The 17,833-nt window shown below is 39.0% G+C and overlaps 1 protein-coding gene across 1 annotated transcript; it reads right to left on the bottom strand.

The window, feature by feature from the left end:
- Window positions 1-1,638: 1,638 nt before the first annotated feature.
- dnase1 (deoxyribonuclease I) lies at window positions 1,639-10,606 on the bottom strand. The gene is made up of 9 exons (XM_036590012.1): window positions 10,475-10,606; window positions 8,773-8,911; window positions 8,609-8,697; window positions 8,444-8,530; window positions 7,333-7,448; window positions 6,517-6,629; window positions 6,275-6,429; window positions 5,017-5,110; window positions 1,639-2,998 (listed from the first exon to the last, which is right to left on the bottom strand). Exons 2-9 carry the CDS (start codon window positions 8,908-8,910, stop codon window positions 2,951-2,953), a joined length of 840 nt encoding a protein of 279 aa, XP_036445905.1. The 5' UTR covers window position 8,911; window positions 10,475-10,606; the 3' UTR covers window positions 1,639-2,950.
- Window positions 10,607-17,833: the final 7,227 nt, after the last annotated feature.

The following is a 17,833-nucleotide window of genomic DNA, read 5'->3' on the forward strand; positions in this document are numbered from 1 at the left end:
TGTAAGCATGAGGATCATGTTTGCTGATCCATTATGTTGCTCCGAAGTCACTGTGTTGCTCAGCTACAGAGAGACGGCTGATTAATTTGATGATTGAACAGGAGTCAACATTTAACCCTTGAGTGGTGGTGGTGTGTTTGTTACTCAGTGGTCTGCTGGACCCACCACATTATTGTTTATTTAAATCAATACAGCCATAACAGTTTATGTAAAAATACCAGATGTTTAAAATATCACAAGTGTCCAGCGTAGGGTTCTCCTTTAGCAGCTGTAGCCAGTCAGCAGCCTGTCCATGTTGTCCATCCTCACACATACACACACACTAACAGCAGGCCACGTAGGAGGAGAACAGAGTGAAGGACACAGCACCTCCACACTTTTACTCCCCGCAGGTTCAGCCCAACACCACATGTGTAGTATAAATGTGTGGGGGGTGAACAGAGTGAAGACACTGAAAATGGGGTATTTTATATGATCTTCACAGAAAATGATCAAAGACCAAGAATCTGAGGTTGAACTAATAATAAATCACAACATTTTTTCTTTTGGTAAACATCGAAAATGGGGCCCACAGACCTGAACACCACACAAGGGTTAAAGGAATACTTGGTTGTTTTTCAGCTCAATTGTTTACTTCTTCATCTATATTGTACATTTAGTTACCACAGACAATATTTCTGATATTTTTCTCTGTTTTTAGCAAAGGAAGAACACAAACTTAGAGTAGAGGTCATTGGGCAGATGCTGAAACGTACGATTCCAGTGTGGCAGGTTAGATTGACAAATCCTGGAATATTCCCTTAAAATGACCAACTACCACATTCTAACTGTTCTCCTTATCTTTATTGACTTTAAAGGGTACTCTGACTGTTAAGACCTGTATGCCTTAATATAGTGTACATGTCTAATACTAAATATGATGAAAATATGATCAATCAAATTGAAAGCTTACCGCTGCTGTCAGAGCAAAACCTTGTATTTCTGTTTTTGCCATTTTTCAGTTTTTGACATAATTCAAAAATGCCTGTTGTCCTTTACGTTTTGTGTAAATCTGATGCATTTTAATGTAATCTTACAGTTTTAATCTTAATGATGATGAAGGGACCATAAGAAATGGCCCAAAATTACTTGATTTTGGGCCATTTGAGCTCCATTGAATTACACTCAAAGTAAAGTGTGCTATTACCTTAAAGTTCTCATTTTGGAGATTTGAGGTTTTGTTCCGACAGCAGTGATATAAACACCGATCAGGCATAACATTTTGACCACCTCCTTGTTTCTACGCTCATTGTCCATTTTATCAGCTCCACTTACTATATAGGTGCACTTTGTAGTTCTACAGTTACAGACTGTAGTCCATCTGTTTCTCTGATACTTTGTTAGCCCCCTTTTACCCTGTTCTTCAGTGGTCAGGACCCCCATGGACCCTCACAGAGCAGGTACTATTTGGGTGGTGGATCATTCTCAGCACTGCAGTGACACTGATGTGGTGGTGGTGTGTTAGTGTGTGTTGTGCTGGTGCGAGTGGATCAGACACAGCAGTGCTGCTGGAGAGGAACAAGGAGGTAGTCATAATGTTATGCCTGATTGGTATATGTATGATACAAAATATGACAAACAGGCAAAATCCCTCTACTAGTAGGTCACCAGTCACACTGTGGTGTCGTGTGGTTGTGCTGATTTATTTATTTTTTTTTTAATGGAGAATAAAATCAACATTTAAGGCATTACAAAACACGTTGACAATGATCAGTTGTACCAAGCAACGCAAAACAAAACAAATAAAATTTTCTAAGTGAAAGTAATATATCATTAGGGGTCTTAAAAAAACAACATTTTTGAAGCAAAACTGTTAAAAGTTTATGCATCCTTATGCATCATTTCCATTAAAGCAGGCGTGTCAAACTGGGGACCTTCCAGGCCAAAGTGCTGCAGAGCTCAGCGTTCACCCTCATCTAAAGCTCTGAACTCAGTTCATAAAGGCTTTGCTGATTAGCTGATGAGCTGAATCAGGTGTGTTTAATGAGGCAGCGTGATGAAGTCTGCAGAGTTCTGGCCTGTGAGGACTGGAGCCTGACACACACTCTGAAAAAAGATGGTTTTTCAAGGGTTCTTTAGTAAAGAAAATGGTTCTATATAGAACCATGAACACTCAAAGAACCCTTTGCATGATTAAAGGGTTTTTTGCATCATGAAAGGGTTCTTCGGATTGATGGAAAATGTTCATGAATATGCTATAGATGGTTCTATATAGCACCCAAAAGGGGTCTTCTATTGTTAAGAGCTTGACGCCATACATTGTCAAAAACATTCTATATAGAACCATCTACAGCACATTCTCCATCAATCTGAAGAACCATTTCATGACGCAACAGTACCCTTTAATCATGCAAAGGGTTCTTTGAGTGTTCATGATTCTATATAGAACCATTTTCTTTACTAAAGAACCATCTTTTGTAAGAGTGCATGTGCTTCAGAGGGAGCACATACAAAGACAATTCTATTTTGAAAACGTTAAAAAATTTTGGTTGTGCTGTCATATATTCACATTTATGAATATAATATTTACCTAAAATAATGGCAACATTAACAGATCCATACTGCTGTCATCCAGTATCATCCCAAGCATTACGTCATTTATTGAAAAGGTGTTTGCACGGATTTCAGTCCTACTGAAAATAAGAATAAAAAAAATATGTAAGTGTGTAACAGAAAAATAACGCTCTAGCTAAAGTTGGAAAGCTTGAATGATATATTTGATTTAAATCAGATATTTAGCTCAGTGTTCTTCGCTCAGTGGACGAGAGAAATAGCAGCTATTTTATGCCACAACAAAAATGGCAGTTTAGAAGTAAAAGGATTGAAAGTATTTTTGGACTTGAACACCACACTGAGGCTTACATGTCTCAACAGTCAGGATACCTGACTCCTCGTGTGCTGACGAAGCAGCTTATTTGAGCTGGACCTCAACGGGGAAGTGATCGCTGACCGCCAGAGCCTGGGAGACACAAATCGGCGTCATTTAAAGGAAAGCAAAATGTCAAATTTACACGTTTTTCACTCAGCCCAGATGAAGTCGATCAGCCAGGGCATGTTTGCTGTCCAGATTTTGCATTTTCATTTAGTTTACCGCTGGAGCTGCGAGGCTAATATTGCAAGCAAACACTACAAGTCAATAGTCACCCAAATTTTCTCTGAACCTGCTCAGACGTTTCCCTCATTGAGGTCACACAGGCTGTCTATGTGGTTTGGTGCACAGATATGAATCACTGTGAGTTATAAAAATAAACTTCACTGTACAGCAGGCAGTCATTAGCAGATGTTGTGCCGAATACTGACTGCATACAAAGCTGACTCACTTTCACATTTATGTGTGAACATGTGGACTCTGGATTATGTTCACAATGTTTTTCAATTAACAGTTTCTAAATAGAAACAACAGAAATACAGTCTGGGGTCCATATGTTCGCATTACACATACATGTGAAAGTGAATCAGATTCTGTTCCCGGTCGGTATTCGGCACAACACCTGCTAATGGCTGCCAGCAACGTTCAGCTATACAAGTTTTTTTTTTATAATTCACAGTGATTCATAACTGTGCACCAAACCACATAAACAAGTCTGCGCTACCTTAATGGGGCAGTTGTGGGCTGGAGGTTAGGGAACCAGCCTTGTGACCGGAAGGTCGCCGCTTCGATCCCCTGAGCTGACAGTACGTGACTGAAGTGTCCTTGAGCAAGACGCCTAACCCCCAACTGCTCCCCGGGTGCTGCGGATAGGGCTGCCCACCGCTCCAGGCATGTGTGCTCACTGCCCCCTAGTGTGTGTGTTCACTAGTGTGTATGCGGTGTTTCACTGCACAGATGGGTTAAATGTGGAGGTGAAATTTCCCCGTTGTGGGACTAATAAGGGTCACCTAATGAGGGCCTGGATGCGATTTGATTCACTTTCACATTTATGCGAATATGGATTCTATATGTTCACAATGTTTCTCAAAATGGACAGTTAATAGATGGGAACAACAGAAATGCAGGCCGTGGTGACTATGAATGTGTTTACGTCAATAATCCGATCATAATCAGATTTCTGCAGTTATCTGATTATTCAAAAAGTCATATAATAACAGCTCACTCTGATTTCTTAGACCAGAGTAAGGTCTAGAAATCTGATTAAGAAGTCTGATAAAGAGGCTGGATTTCAGCCCAGTAATCAGATTTCTCAGTGCACGTGAACTCTTACTCTGATTTCTTTCGGATTTCTCAGTCTGAGCATGTGCGAAAACAGAAATAAGTGAGCACCGGAAATAAGTGAGCAGTGGAGCGACGCAGAAACATTCTTGACAAAATTAAGGATTTAAAGCTTTTAGATGATGTTTGTTCATATTTTCAGGTAAAGTGGTGCCGCTGTATGAAGTTTGAGTTTTATGTTACGTTTACGTCACGTCTTCCTCTGTGGGCTTATTGGCTGGTTGTAAAGCAGAAATCTGATTACTGTCTGACTCATGTAGACCTGGAGTTTCCCCATTATGTGATTACTCAAGAGCATGTAAACTTGTTGATCGGTTTACTGCAGTTAATCTCATTTTCTGCAGTTATCAGATTATTAAATGCATGTAAACACACTCTATATGCCTGAGTTACATCAATGGGAGTCAAAATTGGGCAAGACACTTGTCTAAACTTGTAGCCCACAGAATTCAGCTACACTGTGAAGTTTTATCTGTTTATAGCTCTCAGTTTCCTTAACCACAGTGACAGTCTGTAAGGCCTTAATGAAGACCTGGATGTGGTTTGAGAAGGTTGAGAGATGTTTTGAGGATGTATGTACAAAACATATTTGGGTGACTATTGACTTCTGGTGTTTTGGTAGTAATGTTAGGTTTGTAGCTCCGGTTTTAAAACTAAAGAAGTAAAACGACGAACATGTCTGATTAGCTGCATCTGGGATGAGTGGAAAAAATTTCTTTAACACTTTCCGTGTATTAAGCCTGTGGTTATTATTCTCAGTGCCTTACCCAGCTGTGGCTGAGTCCCAGGTCGGCCATAAAGTCATAGACTTGTGCCGTGTCGGGAAGGACACCTCTCATCATGTCTTCAGTGGATACAATCCTACAAAAAACAACATATTTCAATGGGAGGAAGTGATTCAAGGGAAAACCCACATCACCGCAGTTTGACTTCATCTCCTCATCGTGACATGAAGGTTTACAATTAAATTGTATTTCAATTATCACACTTTTTATAGAGTTTTATCAGACTTTGCAGTGTCTCTGTCTGTCTGCTGTCGGGTTGCACAATACATCATTTATTAATCAATATCGCGATGTTGGCCTTTGCGATACTGATACTGTAGGAATGCTATTAAGCCCTCTAACCAATCACAATTTAATTTAAATACTGAAACACTGCAATTTCCCTTCAGGATCAATAAATCTATCTATCTATCTATCTATCTATCTATCTATCTATCTATCTATCTATCTATCTACCTAACCATAACCATTAAAGGGTTCTTTGCATCATGAAAGTGTTCTTCAGATTGATTGATGGTTCTATATAGCACCAAAAAGTGTTCTATTGTTACGATGTCAGGCTTGTTACAATAGAAGAACCCTTTTCAAAAAGGGTCTGTTTAGAGCCATCTACAGCACATTCTCCATCAATCTGAAGAACACTTTCACGATGCAAAGAACCTTTTAATCATGAAAATGGTTCTTCAGGTGTTTATAGCTATATAGAACCATTTTCTTTACTAAAGAACCCTTAAAGAACCATCATTTTAAGTGTGCATGAAATGGTTCTGTTTACACTCCTAAAGATGATTCATCAAGCGTTCTTTAGTAAAGACAGTTGTCTTATATAGAAGAACGAACACTCAAAGAACCATTTACCATGCTTAAAGGGTTCTGTGCATAGTGAAATCGTTCTTCAGATTGATGGAGAATGTGTTGCATATGGTAGTACCTTTTTGAGAAGGGTTCTTTATAGCACCAAAAAGCGGTTCTGCTTTTGTTATGATGTCAAGCTTATAACAACGGAAGAACCCTTTTTGGTGCTAGGTAGGACCATATACCACACATTCTTCATCAGTCTGAAGAACGATTTCACCATGCAAGAAACTATTAAGCATGCAAGGTTCTATAAAGATTATTTATAAATATAATTTAAAATAGAACCTTTGCATTTGCTAAAGAACCCTTGGAGAACCTTCTTGTACTTCTGACCTGACGTTGGTTGTTTTACAGTGAACTGCAGTGCTGGGCTGGCTCTTGCCTGTCGTAGGGGCAGGTTGTGTGCGTGACAGTCGTGTCCGCAGTGTCGGGGATTAACCAGTGGTACGACTGGTCGGTGTACAGTCGAATGTTTGGCCAGTCTTTGGCTTTAATGTAGGTGCAGCCAGCGTTGAAGTCCCCCAGCAGCAAAATGTCCTGAAACATAGTTAGAAACGAATTGTTTTTAAGCATCTGTGCCACCAGTGAGCCCTCAGGTCGCATCCCTCAGTGCAGCGTTATTACATTGGTGCTCCAGAGCTGCCTGGTGTAGACGACCACATCGTGCAGCGCGTCCACCTCATCCACTGCGAAGTCCGGTGACGTGTGCTGAGGGATGAGGACGAAGTTCTGCACAACTGGAAGAAAGAAATGGTTCTTCAGATTCACGGAGGATGTGTTGTATATGGTTCTATTTTGAAAAGGGTTCTATATAGCCCCAAGAAGTGTTCTTCTATTGTGATAAGCCTGACATCGTAACAATAGCAGAACCCTTTTTGATGCTATAAAGATCCATATACAACACATTCTCCACCAGAGCACCATTTAATCATGCAAATAGATGCTATATGGAACCATTGTCTTTACCAAAGAACCCTTGAAGAACCATCTTTAATAAGAGCGTAATTACTTTTACAGATGGCACACAAGCTCAAATATATGTTAATGTGTGTTAGTGTCAAATGAAATGTCTTTTATAATCACGTTTGTGTTTAATCTAGAATGATCTAGTATGAATCACTGTTAGCTTAGTGCTAACGTACTACTGTAGTCCTGTAGGTGTGCTAGCAGGAATCAGCTTCATCACAGAGGTGGGTTTTTTCTCGTTTTTTGACCGAGTTGTGACATTTATGGCCTGAACTGAAGGCCTAGCTCTAATAGTCATAGTTCACCACTATTATTATTATTATTATTATTAATCATTACTTTTATAGCACCTTTCAGTTGCGGTATAAAATCTCACATTGCTTTATGGTTGAAAATAAGCCAAACTTTGTAAAGATAAAACATTATTATTATTACTATTATAATAAGAAAAATCACAACAACCTGTATGCCAACCTGAGAAATTAGAAGAGAACATCACCACAAACGGCTCTCGCATGAATGTATCTGTTCCGCATGGTTCACATCCATCGTCATAGGTGAAGTTCTTAACGACTGACACCGTCTCGTGCCTAATGAGCAGAAAGACAAAGAGGACATAGGGTGCTACCATTAATATAACATTAAAGGGCCCTTATTCTTCCTGACAATTTTCCAACCTTTCCTTATTCCTCTAATGAGTAAACAGGTTGTTTTTGTAACTGTCCCTTTAAGACTGATATATGTAAATGAGCTCTGGTTTGATTGGCTTGGCCTCATTCAAAAAGCACTCTGGGCTGAAACACCCCTTATAACTTCAACGGGAATGAGTGAGGCTAAACTGCTGTAGACTAAATAGGCATATATATATATATATCTATATATATATATATATATATATATATATATATATATATATATATATATATATATATAACTAGCAATTTTAACAATAATAAATAATAATTTAACTACAATAATCTATACATGACTATGGAATATATGAATTAAATGACATAAAGAAAACAAATGCCAAATAAATATTATATAATGAAAATTAAATATATAATGAAAGTTGTGCTCCCCAGGAGTCGTGTCACTGGTGTAACTGCATAACAAAAAAATCTCTTATTTTGAAATAAAAGTCACACTGATGACATAACTCGACTTCCTTTTACCTGTTTTCTGAGGATCTGTGAAGAAAAGCACATGGTGAGTCCACTGTGTCTTTCAGTTATCAGAGATTTTCTCATTTAGCTCATGATTTCATACGAAGCTTTTAGCTGAAGTCACTGGTGTGACCTGCTTTATTCTGAGGTAATTGTAAAAAAAATAGAATACAAATGGATTAAATTCCATATTTTAGTAGATATTCCATGATTGACGACATGTGGTTTGATGCTCCGTAGCAGCCATTTTAAAAATGTCTCTGGTGTCACCTGTATTATGTGTAACACCAATGAGGGTCAGTAACACCAGTGACTCCTATGGAGAGATAGAACAGTGGACGTTTCTAATTGTTTTTCCATTATATGGGCCCTTTTAAGGACAGTAACAGATCAGTAAATAACTGAGGAAAAGTCAGTACCTGTAGATGAACAGATATCTCTCTTTGTAGGTGGTCCTCCCCAGCGGTTCACTCACGATATGCCCATAAGTGTACGGAGAGGCCCCCCTGAGCAGGAGGAGAGGAAGAGTTAACCCGCTGCCTCTCTACTTTCTCTCACTGCAGCTCGTTTGCTTTCAGACTCACTTGTTCACCTGCTGCATCAGCCTGTCAGTTGCGGACAGGTCACTGTCTCTGACCTCCTGGATGAGGACAACGTCGTACCGATGCACGATCTACCCAAACACAGCATGCTTTAATAGGAACTCGGGGCAGTGTTTATGGATGAGGTATGTTTGTGTTTCACTCACTGTGCTGATGATGTCCAGCAGTGTGGCATTGGATGCTTTTTTGTTGCCAAACGTCTGGACGTTAAAAGCGCCAATCAGTAAGGAGCTGCCCAGATGCACGAACAGTAAGATCAGCCCAACAGTGACTGCAGTCTTCATCCTACATGCACATACAGAGACACACACACGCACACACACACACACACACACACACACACACACACTCCATTTTATCAGCTCCACTTACTATATAGGTGCACTTTGTAGTTCTACAGTTACAGACTGTAGTCCATCTGTTTCTCTGATACTTTGTTAGCCCCCTTTTACCCTGTTCTTCAGTGGTCAGGACCCCCATGGACCCTCACAGAGCAGGTACTATTTGGGTGGTGGATCATTCTCAGCACTGCAGTAACACTGACTTGGTGGTGGTGTGTTAGTGTGTGTTGTGCTGGTCTGAGTGGATCAGACACAGCAGTGCTGCTGGAGTTTTTAAACACTGTCCACTCACTGTCCACTCTATTATATACTCCTACTTTGTCAGTCCACCTTGTAGATGTAAAGTCAGAGACGATAGCTCCTGTCCACTGAAGAACAGGGTAAAAGGGGGCTAACAAAGTATCAGAGAAACAGATGGACTACAGTCTGTAACTGTAGAACTACAAAGTGCTCCTATATAGTAAGCGGAGCTGATAAAATGGACAATGAGCGTAGAAACAAGGAGGTGGTCATAATGTTATGCCTGATCAGTGTGTATATATATATATATATATATACACACACACACACACATATATGTCAGGTTGTTTGTATATGGAGTGACATCCATTCGTCATTACAGGATGCATACTATATATATAAATTTATATGTGCATAAATAATAAATTTATAAATGTAAATCACTGCTGTTGGAACAAAACCTTCCAATCTCCAAAATGTAACTTTACAGGAGAAGGAAAAACATTCTTAACTTTTAATGGTACTAAATGGAGAAATATTTTTTTCCAAGTTATCATGAGATAGAAGGTTTTGCCCTGACAGCAACAATATATCATTTATATATATATATATATATATAAACCACCCTTTAGTATTTAATTTCCAGTCAAAACGGCCCTTAAGTACAAGTTACTCATTTTTCAGGAGATATTTCTGAGTCTGTTAGGTATAAGATAATCCACCTGTATAAGAAAGAAGGGAGTCAAGGTGAAAATAACTGAAAAACAAGTGAAAAGAGAAAATGGGACTCCGAACAACCACCTGCAGGACCTGGTAGACACCAAAGAAAAGGATACAGACAAAATTTGAACACTGAAACTGGACACCTGAGAAGTGGAGTAATGTTTTATGGACACAAATTTGTGGTTTGGATTGCTTTGGATAGTGAGGAGCAGAAAGTTCAACCAACTTATAAGACTGAACTTTGGTGGTGTGGCTCCTGAAGAGAATGGATGCTGTAATAAGGATAAAGAATGGACACACTAAATACTGAAATGTGATATTACATTAACTTATTGAGGCTTCTGTACTGAAAAATTAATAGCTTGTAATTAAATAAATAAACAGTGGACACTGGGAGGAAAAAAACGATAAAAATGGAGAAATGGAGATACAAAGTTTTGTTCTGACATATTATATTATATTATATTATATTATATTATATCGTCCATTTTCTGAGATTGTATTTTGAGAATGAGTCCATGTGGGAACGCTATAAGAACAGTACCTGCTATTGAGTTCAGCTCCGTCTCGTCTCAATTTGCGTCTCTCCGACAGAAAAAGCCCAGAAGCACAGAAAAGCCCTTTTAAAGCTGCCACCTTTAGCCCAGCGCTCTACAGCAGTGTCACATTCTCTTAGGGGTTTTTATGTACAGGCTGCGTGGGAATGCTGCGCTCTCCGGCAGGTGTTACTGCAGACAGAGAGGACTGTGTGCATGTGATGAATCAGTGGTACATTTAACACTAGATTTTTACATTTCTTAACATGTAAGAGAACTGGACTAGAACTGGACTAGAACTGTCGGTTTTCTGGACATGGATCAGTCCTTTAAACCTAGTTTCCTAAATGGCAGTGTAGTTCAGTCCACAACCAGACTGGAAAAGCAATTTGAGATGATTTAAACCATTTTTCGGCTAAAAGATGATACTAGATATTGGAATAAATAAAACAGCACAGTTTTAACCCAATGAGAGTTAAAGAAATAGTCCAATATTATTTCAATATGATCTCTGTATACAGTGCATACAGCATAATTTCGATCATTTTAATACGACAATCTTCGCTTGGAAAAGAAAACAAAGCACTCTTATAATAGAACCCAGTGGGCACTTGCCTCTTAAAGGTGAATTCTGCCAATTCTCCAAAATTTATGCATAACTAAATGGCTAAACAAAGTCATTCAGAGTGGTTTCATGTTAAATGCTCCATTCTTGAGGATTGTTTACATTGGTGGTGATAGGAGCCAGACATCTGAAGAGTTTAACGCCTCTAAAAGCTTCCTCACAGAAAGTTATGCAGGGTTTCGTACGAATAAATAGTCCCCAACAAAACGTTTTGAAGACCTCACGACCCCTGGTTCCTATCACCACCACTGTAAAGAGTCCAAATCATTCTGAATGACTCTGTTTACGTCTCTAACACTCAATTACGCAGAAAAACCTGCACAATTCCTCTTTACATTACTGTTCATGGTAATCGACCATATGCTGCACATGTGGCAGATGGTGATTAGGTTGAAAAGCACTGGAGTATTCATTTAACTAATAACAAGGTAATCTACACCGTTGTTGTTTTGACATTGAATCCTATTTTACATCCTTATCAGATGTGTTTCTCCCTCAGATATCAGTACAACATTGAATAAGAGCCAGTCAGTTTCATTCGGAAGCAGGTGTTTTGTTCACCAGACCTACTAACACAAGTTATTTCTGTACTTTTTTCCATTTCACTTTATTTGGCGTCCACCGTGTTTTCTGAGCGCTGACCACGTCCAGCTCACATTCACCACTCCTGGCTAAGGTTCTCCCGCCGGCTCTCCTGTGCAGTTCCAATAAGTCTCTGCTGATTCCTGCTGAAAGAAATGTTAGTGGTGACCTTATATGGCATGTTGGCTCTTTAGATACAGTGATGACTCTAGTAAATTTAGGTCGATTTCAAATGTAGAAACTAATGGATTTTATAGAATGATTGGCCATTTTAGGATTATGAACCTCAAGCTCTGTAGTTTGATAATGTGCTGCAGTGAGAACTTTTGATAATAATAATTAGAGCTGGGCGATATGGCAAAAATATAATATTGTGATATTTCAATACGTTTTATGATACACTACACAATATTTATTTTTTCAGACATCTGATGGAACAGAGAAAAAAAGAATCGGTAGTGCCACATATTAAAAAATACTATCAAAAACAGTGAACACAATGATTTTTATCCAAATATTTGGCACTAAAGCCAGTTAAACTGGGCTAAATTTGCACTCTTTAGAATAAACCGTGCAGTTGGTCAGTGTCTACAAGTAGTGAAGACATCCATGGTATGTTCAGAAAAGCATAATGTATTGTGGGGCATAATTTATCACAATAATGATATGTATTGTCTTATTGCCCAGCCCTAATTCTAATACTACTACTATTACTATTACTGCTACTACTACTAATAATAATAACTAGAAAAGTGCCTTTCCTGAAGAAAAAGTGATTGTGAAGCGTAAACAGTTCCCAGGTGGTTGCTAGGGTGTTGCCGAGTGGTTACGGTGTTATTTTAGATGATTGGTGTGGTATAGTAACACATGTAGGGGATGTGTGAAGTGATTTTCACATAGAAAATCAACAAAACATGCAATTTGAACACAGGTACCCACACTTTTGCAAGCCACTGCAACCATTGCATATTCAAAACTTCAAACCAGATCTAAGCACTTGATTCATTCTGATTAACCAGCTTGAATGATTCAATATGAGCAGCACGAACTGTACACATGAATGCACTTTTGAAAAAGTTTGTTTTTATGCTGACAAGAACTTTTACCCTCAGCTGTTCATCACTCTGCACATCTGTGGTGAGAAGATATGACAGTAAAGCTGACTTTGACTTTGAGGTCATGGAGGTAAGAACTGCTTTATAGGACAAGATAAATGATTTTATGTGAATATATGCAAAAAGGGAGCCAGTGTTTGTTTGAAAAGCACAGGAGCACTGTGCTGCTGCAATGAGGCGAGAACCTGGGGCCACTCGCACCAGCTGTACATAAGTTCAAATGTAGGCCAGTTTATTATTATTATTTAATTATTAAATATTATTGTTAAATTATTATTATTGATTATTATTAGTATGGGCGGCACGGTGGCGCAGTGGGTAGCGCTGTCGCCTCACAGCAAGAATGGCCTGGGTTCGTTTCCCGGCCGAGCGACCAGGGTCATTTCTGTGTGGAGTCTCCTGTTCTCCCCGTGTCTGTGTGGGTTTCCTCCCACAGTCCAAAGACATGCAGTCAGGCCAATTGGACATGCTGAATTGCCCCTAGGTGTGAGTGTGTATGTCTGTCTGCCCTGCGATGGACTGGCGACCTGTCCAGGGTGTATCCTGCCTATCGCCCAATGACAGCTGGGATAGGCTCCAGCACCCCACCGTGACCCAGAAGAATAAGTGGTTTAGATGATGTATGTATGTATTATTAGTATTTATTAATTTCATCTTCACACGTTACTACATCAAAACAGGTCACGCCACACTAAATATTTACAATAAGTGCAGCACGGTGGCACAGTGGGTAGCGCTGTCACCTCACAGCAAGAAGGGTCTGGGTTCGATTCCCGGCCAGGTGACCAGGGTCCTTTCCGTGTGGAGTTTGCATGTTCTCCCTGTGCCTGTGTGGGTTTCCTCCAAAGTCCAAAGACATGTCAGGCCAATTGGAGATGCTAAATTACTCTTTTTGTGTGTGAAAATGAATGAATGTATAAGTCTTTCTGCCCTGCGACAGACTGGCGACCTGTCCAGGGTGTTTCCTGCCTTCTGCCCGGTGACTGCTGGAATGGGCTCCAATTCCCACCGCAACCCAGAAGGATAAGTGGCTTAGAAAGTGTGTGTATTTACAATAATAAAACACTTTAGTCAAAGCAGGTATAAATGTTTGTAAAAACCAACAGAAAACACAAAAAAACACCAAAAACAAGATTTTTTTTGATAAACTAAGCCAAAAACACCAAAAGCTGTGTGAACGTCTAAACTGATGCTGCTGTTGTGTCAGTTAGACACAAAAAGTCGCTTAAACAAGCTGCATATTTGGTCGTCGCAAGGAAATATTAAAGAATAAACAGATGGTGGCTCCAAGGAATAGTTGAAGAAGCGTCAATCAAAATGTCTTTATATTTTTTTGACAATTAGTAGGAGTGGATGTGGTGCACATCAGATTAGACATAGTACTAGTGTAAATTTAGGTGTTATCTGTGCAGCGGTGAAAGCCAAATTATCAAAACCATAGTTTCTGACTAATGCGACTCAGTGGCACCATCTAGGTGCTAGAACAGGACAGGCCTTAGGACAGAGCCCTGGGGAACACCTAGTTGTATGCCAACAGATGGACCTTTTACATCCCATAAGGAAAAACTAAGAAAGGTCAGAGAGGTTACACTAAAACAAGTTTTGGGGATTACTAGATATTGCCTAGGTCTGACCGAGTAGGAGGGTGTTGCCATATCAAAAGCAGCACTGTTTTTTAAAATTCAGACAACGCAAGAATGTTAGAGGTACCAGAGTCAGTTAACCGGGGTAGTTTTAGAGTTATGACCACCTCAGAAACCAAACTGGCTTAAATAAATTACATAGAAAGAGATGGTTTTGTGCCCCGTGATGGACTGGAAGCCTGTCCAGGGTGTTTACTGCCTTCTGCCCAATGACTGCTGGGATAGTTTCCAGCACCCCTGCGACCCAGGAGGATAAGTGGCATAGATAAGGTGTGTGTGAGATGGTTTTGTTGTTAATGATTTCAAAACCGTGTTTTCTGAGGTGTGCTGATAAAGTCCGGCACACATTAACTGCAGCTCCAGTCTTGGCCCAGGTTTTCCTGCCAGCTCTCCTGTACAGTTCAGCCTTGCCCTCTGATGGACCTCCGAAGTCTTGCTGCTGATTCCGGCTGAAAGGAGAAAAATGTTAGTGGTGACCATATATGGCATGGTGGCTCTTCTTGGCTCTTTTCAGCTCTCCCCAACTGAAAAAGCATAGAAACCATAGAAATGTGCTTCTGTTTGTTTTTGGTGCTTTTGTAATGTGTTTTGGCTTTTCGCTACGGGTCAACATCACAATGTAACCTGAGAGTGATTCTAGGCACATTTGATAGTTTTCTATTATGATTTAAAGATGTTCTACAGAAAACTAGTGGTCTCTAATGGTACATCAGGAAACAAAAGCATTAGTTTTTAAACCTATTAGTTCTAGTGGTCATTTTTTCAGTAGGGCCAGAAGCCTAGTTTTCATTCTGTAGTTGCCATTAGTTCATTGTAGTGTAAACTAATGACTCAGTGAAGACTTTATGTACAAACTTAGGTACGTAAAAACGATGCAACCCAGTCCTGAGCATCATCATTTTGTACATACTGGAGCTTCCTGAGAGTTTGTGCTGGTAACCCAGCGAAGAGGGCGCTGTAGTGATCTAGGAAAAGATGAATGTGTGTTATAATCAGTGATAGGCGAAGTACACAAACCATGTACTTGAGTTAAAGTAGAGATACCCAAGGTAAAATATTACTCCAGTAAAAGTAGAAGTTCTTCCCTTTAGACCTCCACTTGAGTAAAAGTACAAAAGTATTTCCCTTCAAATGTACTTAAGTATCAAAAGTAAAAGTACTGAAAGATTAATCATGGCTTTAATGTCTTATTATCATTTTTATAACAAAACTCGCTTCATTAACTCATTTTAGGTGAAAGTACTCCAGTGTCTCTCTTGGTAAACCAGTCTTTTAATAGAATGTCATTAATTAGTGACGCTGATGTCTATTAAAATGATCATAAGCACAAAACACTGAAGGCAAACAGTTTCCATCAGGTAGAACTGAGTGGCTCTGAAATCACTTTTTACAAACAAGCAAAGTTTCAGTTTAAGATTTATTTGAACTTAGTTACAAGTTTAAGTTTAATAAAAACTTTAAACTCAGATTCACAAATGAGTTTCCTTTACTAAACTGCATCTGTAGGTCTCTGTTCATAAACATAAACTAGACAAAACTAATTTACTATAAAATGAAAGTGTTTGTATAAATTCAGAAAAAGACACGTCAGTCTCAACTGCATATGAGTACATATTTCTATATTGTGGTCTTTTTACACAAAGTTAGATTAGTTCATCATTTATGTTGAATAGACTCTCCCAAAGTTTTACGCTGCTGCACTGATGTTGAACCGTGTGCTGCACTGGGTCGGTATGACCAACAGGTCAAAACAAGCTCAAAACAAAGTGACCGCTGTGCCCTGATTGGTGTTTTTGCTTTGCGCTTCTTTCGTTTTGACATGTTATGTTTTTATACACACATAAACCAAAAGGAACGACAGATTTCTCATAATGTAGTGGAGTAAAAAGTGAGATATTTGACTTTGAAATGTAGCGGAGTGAAAGTAAAAAGTCGCCCAAAATGGAAAAACTTCAGTACAGATACACTGAAAAACTACTTAAGTACAGTAACGAATTACATTTACTTCGTTACTGTCCACCACTGGTTATCAGGCAGTGACAGAAGCTGTGTTGTCATTCTGTAGCTGCCGTCTTATACCCATATTAGAAACTTGATGTCCAAGCTGCTTTTCTCAATGGGAAAAAATGAATGGTGTTTACGAGAACTGCTGCTATAAAATAAGAGAAAAGCCTCCAACTACAGAATGATGCACTACAAATCCTCTTCTTTGATCGTCTTCATGGGCGCCACTGTATACAGGCTTCTGTGAGCAATAATAATCCGCTTTTTGTATTATTTGCAAAACATCTGCAGTTTTATAAGATCACAGTTTTCCACTAGGTGGTTTTGCAATGTGTTTGGGCTTTTTGTGATGGGTTCATATCACAGTCTAAAGGATGCTAATGGTTTAACAGTTGACCTGTGACTGATTCCAGCATTTGATGGTTTTCTAACAGGATCTGAAGATGTTTTACAGAAACTAGTGGTCTCTAACAGCTAATTCCCAAAAGCATCAGGTTTTAATCCTAATGGTCCTAATGGTCTTTTTTCAGTTGGATGCTACTTTGCAATATTTTGGTTGTAAATAAAAGTGGAATTTTTCTGAGCCAAACCAACTTGAACTCTGTAGGAAAAAAAAATATGTTTTTACAAATTAGAACCTTCACCTCAGAATCGCACAGAGCCCCTAATGTGACGTTGAGATTAATTTTTAACAACGTGTTGCCACAAATTAGTACATTGAGGCCACAAATCATAATATTCCAGCCACTATTTGCTATATTGAGGCCACAATTTACTATATTGAGGCCACAGTTTAAGAGAAACGTAACCTCTAATTCTTCATGGTTTGGTTTTTCCATCTGGATCTACATGACCAAATCGTAAGGCAAATTATTCAGTAACTGCATGAAATAAATGTAATTTTTTGTTTTATTTTTTTTTGTAAAAGTTCCCCTCAAATTAACAGAACGTGTGTCATGATCATACACATATTGCTGTATGCTTACAATTTACTGCTGAAAGCCAAAAATCTTAGACGCTCTTTGTATTATTTTATAAAAATAATTTTTACAGAGCAGATCACTGAAGAGACGCCGTCTGTTTATAGTTTATAGCCCAGATTTGAGGAAAATGGGTCGACTTTCAGTAGGAAAAAAATTGCGTGTTCAGTTCTTTTATTATAAGGGTTTAAAATTACATCACCCATCTATTTGACTGGAAAGAAGACAGTTACAGCTCTCATACGACCCCCACCTTTTGAAATATTAAAGTTATGAAGAATATGACGAAGTGCGTTTTGGAACCACCAACTCGTGGCCTCTAAATATATATTCGTGGCCACGCCTTATTAATAATAATCACCATTTCGCCACAGGGGCTCCACAGAATCGATATCAGCACCGCTGGAAAGGTTAAAGA

Source organism: Colossoma macropomum, unplaced genomic scaffold (assembly GCF_904425465.1).
Source record: "Colossoma macropomum unplaced genomic scaffold, Colossoma_macropomum, whole genome shotgun sequence".
NCBI lineage: Eukaryota > Metazoa > Chordata > Actinopteri > Characiformes > Serrasalmidae > Colossoma > Colossoma macropomum.

Excerpts from the sequence above, each read along its gene's own strand:
- dnase1 (XM_036590012.1), bottom strand. The coding sequence starts at position 8,910 with ATGAAGACTGCAGTCACTGTTGGGCTGATCTTACTGTTCGTGCATCTG. Across the intron at positions 7,449-8,443 it reads AGATATCTGTTCATCTACAG|GCACGAGACGGTGTCAGTCG; the intron begins GTACTGACTTTT and ends TCTGCTCATTAG. Across the intron at positions 6,630-7,332 it reads GTTCTCTTCTAATTTCTCAG|TTGTGCAGAACTTCGTCCTC; the intron begins GTTGGCATACAG and ends TCTTTCTTCCAG.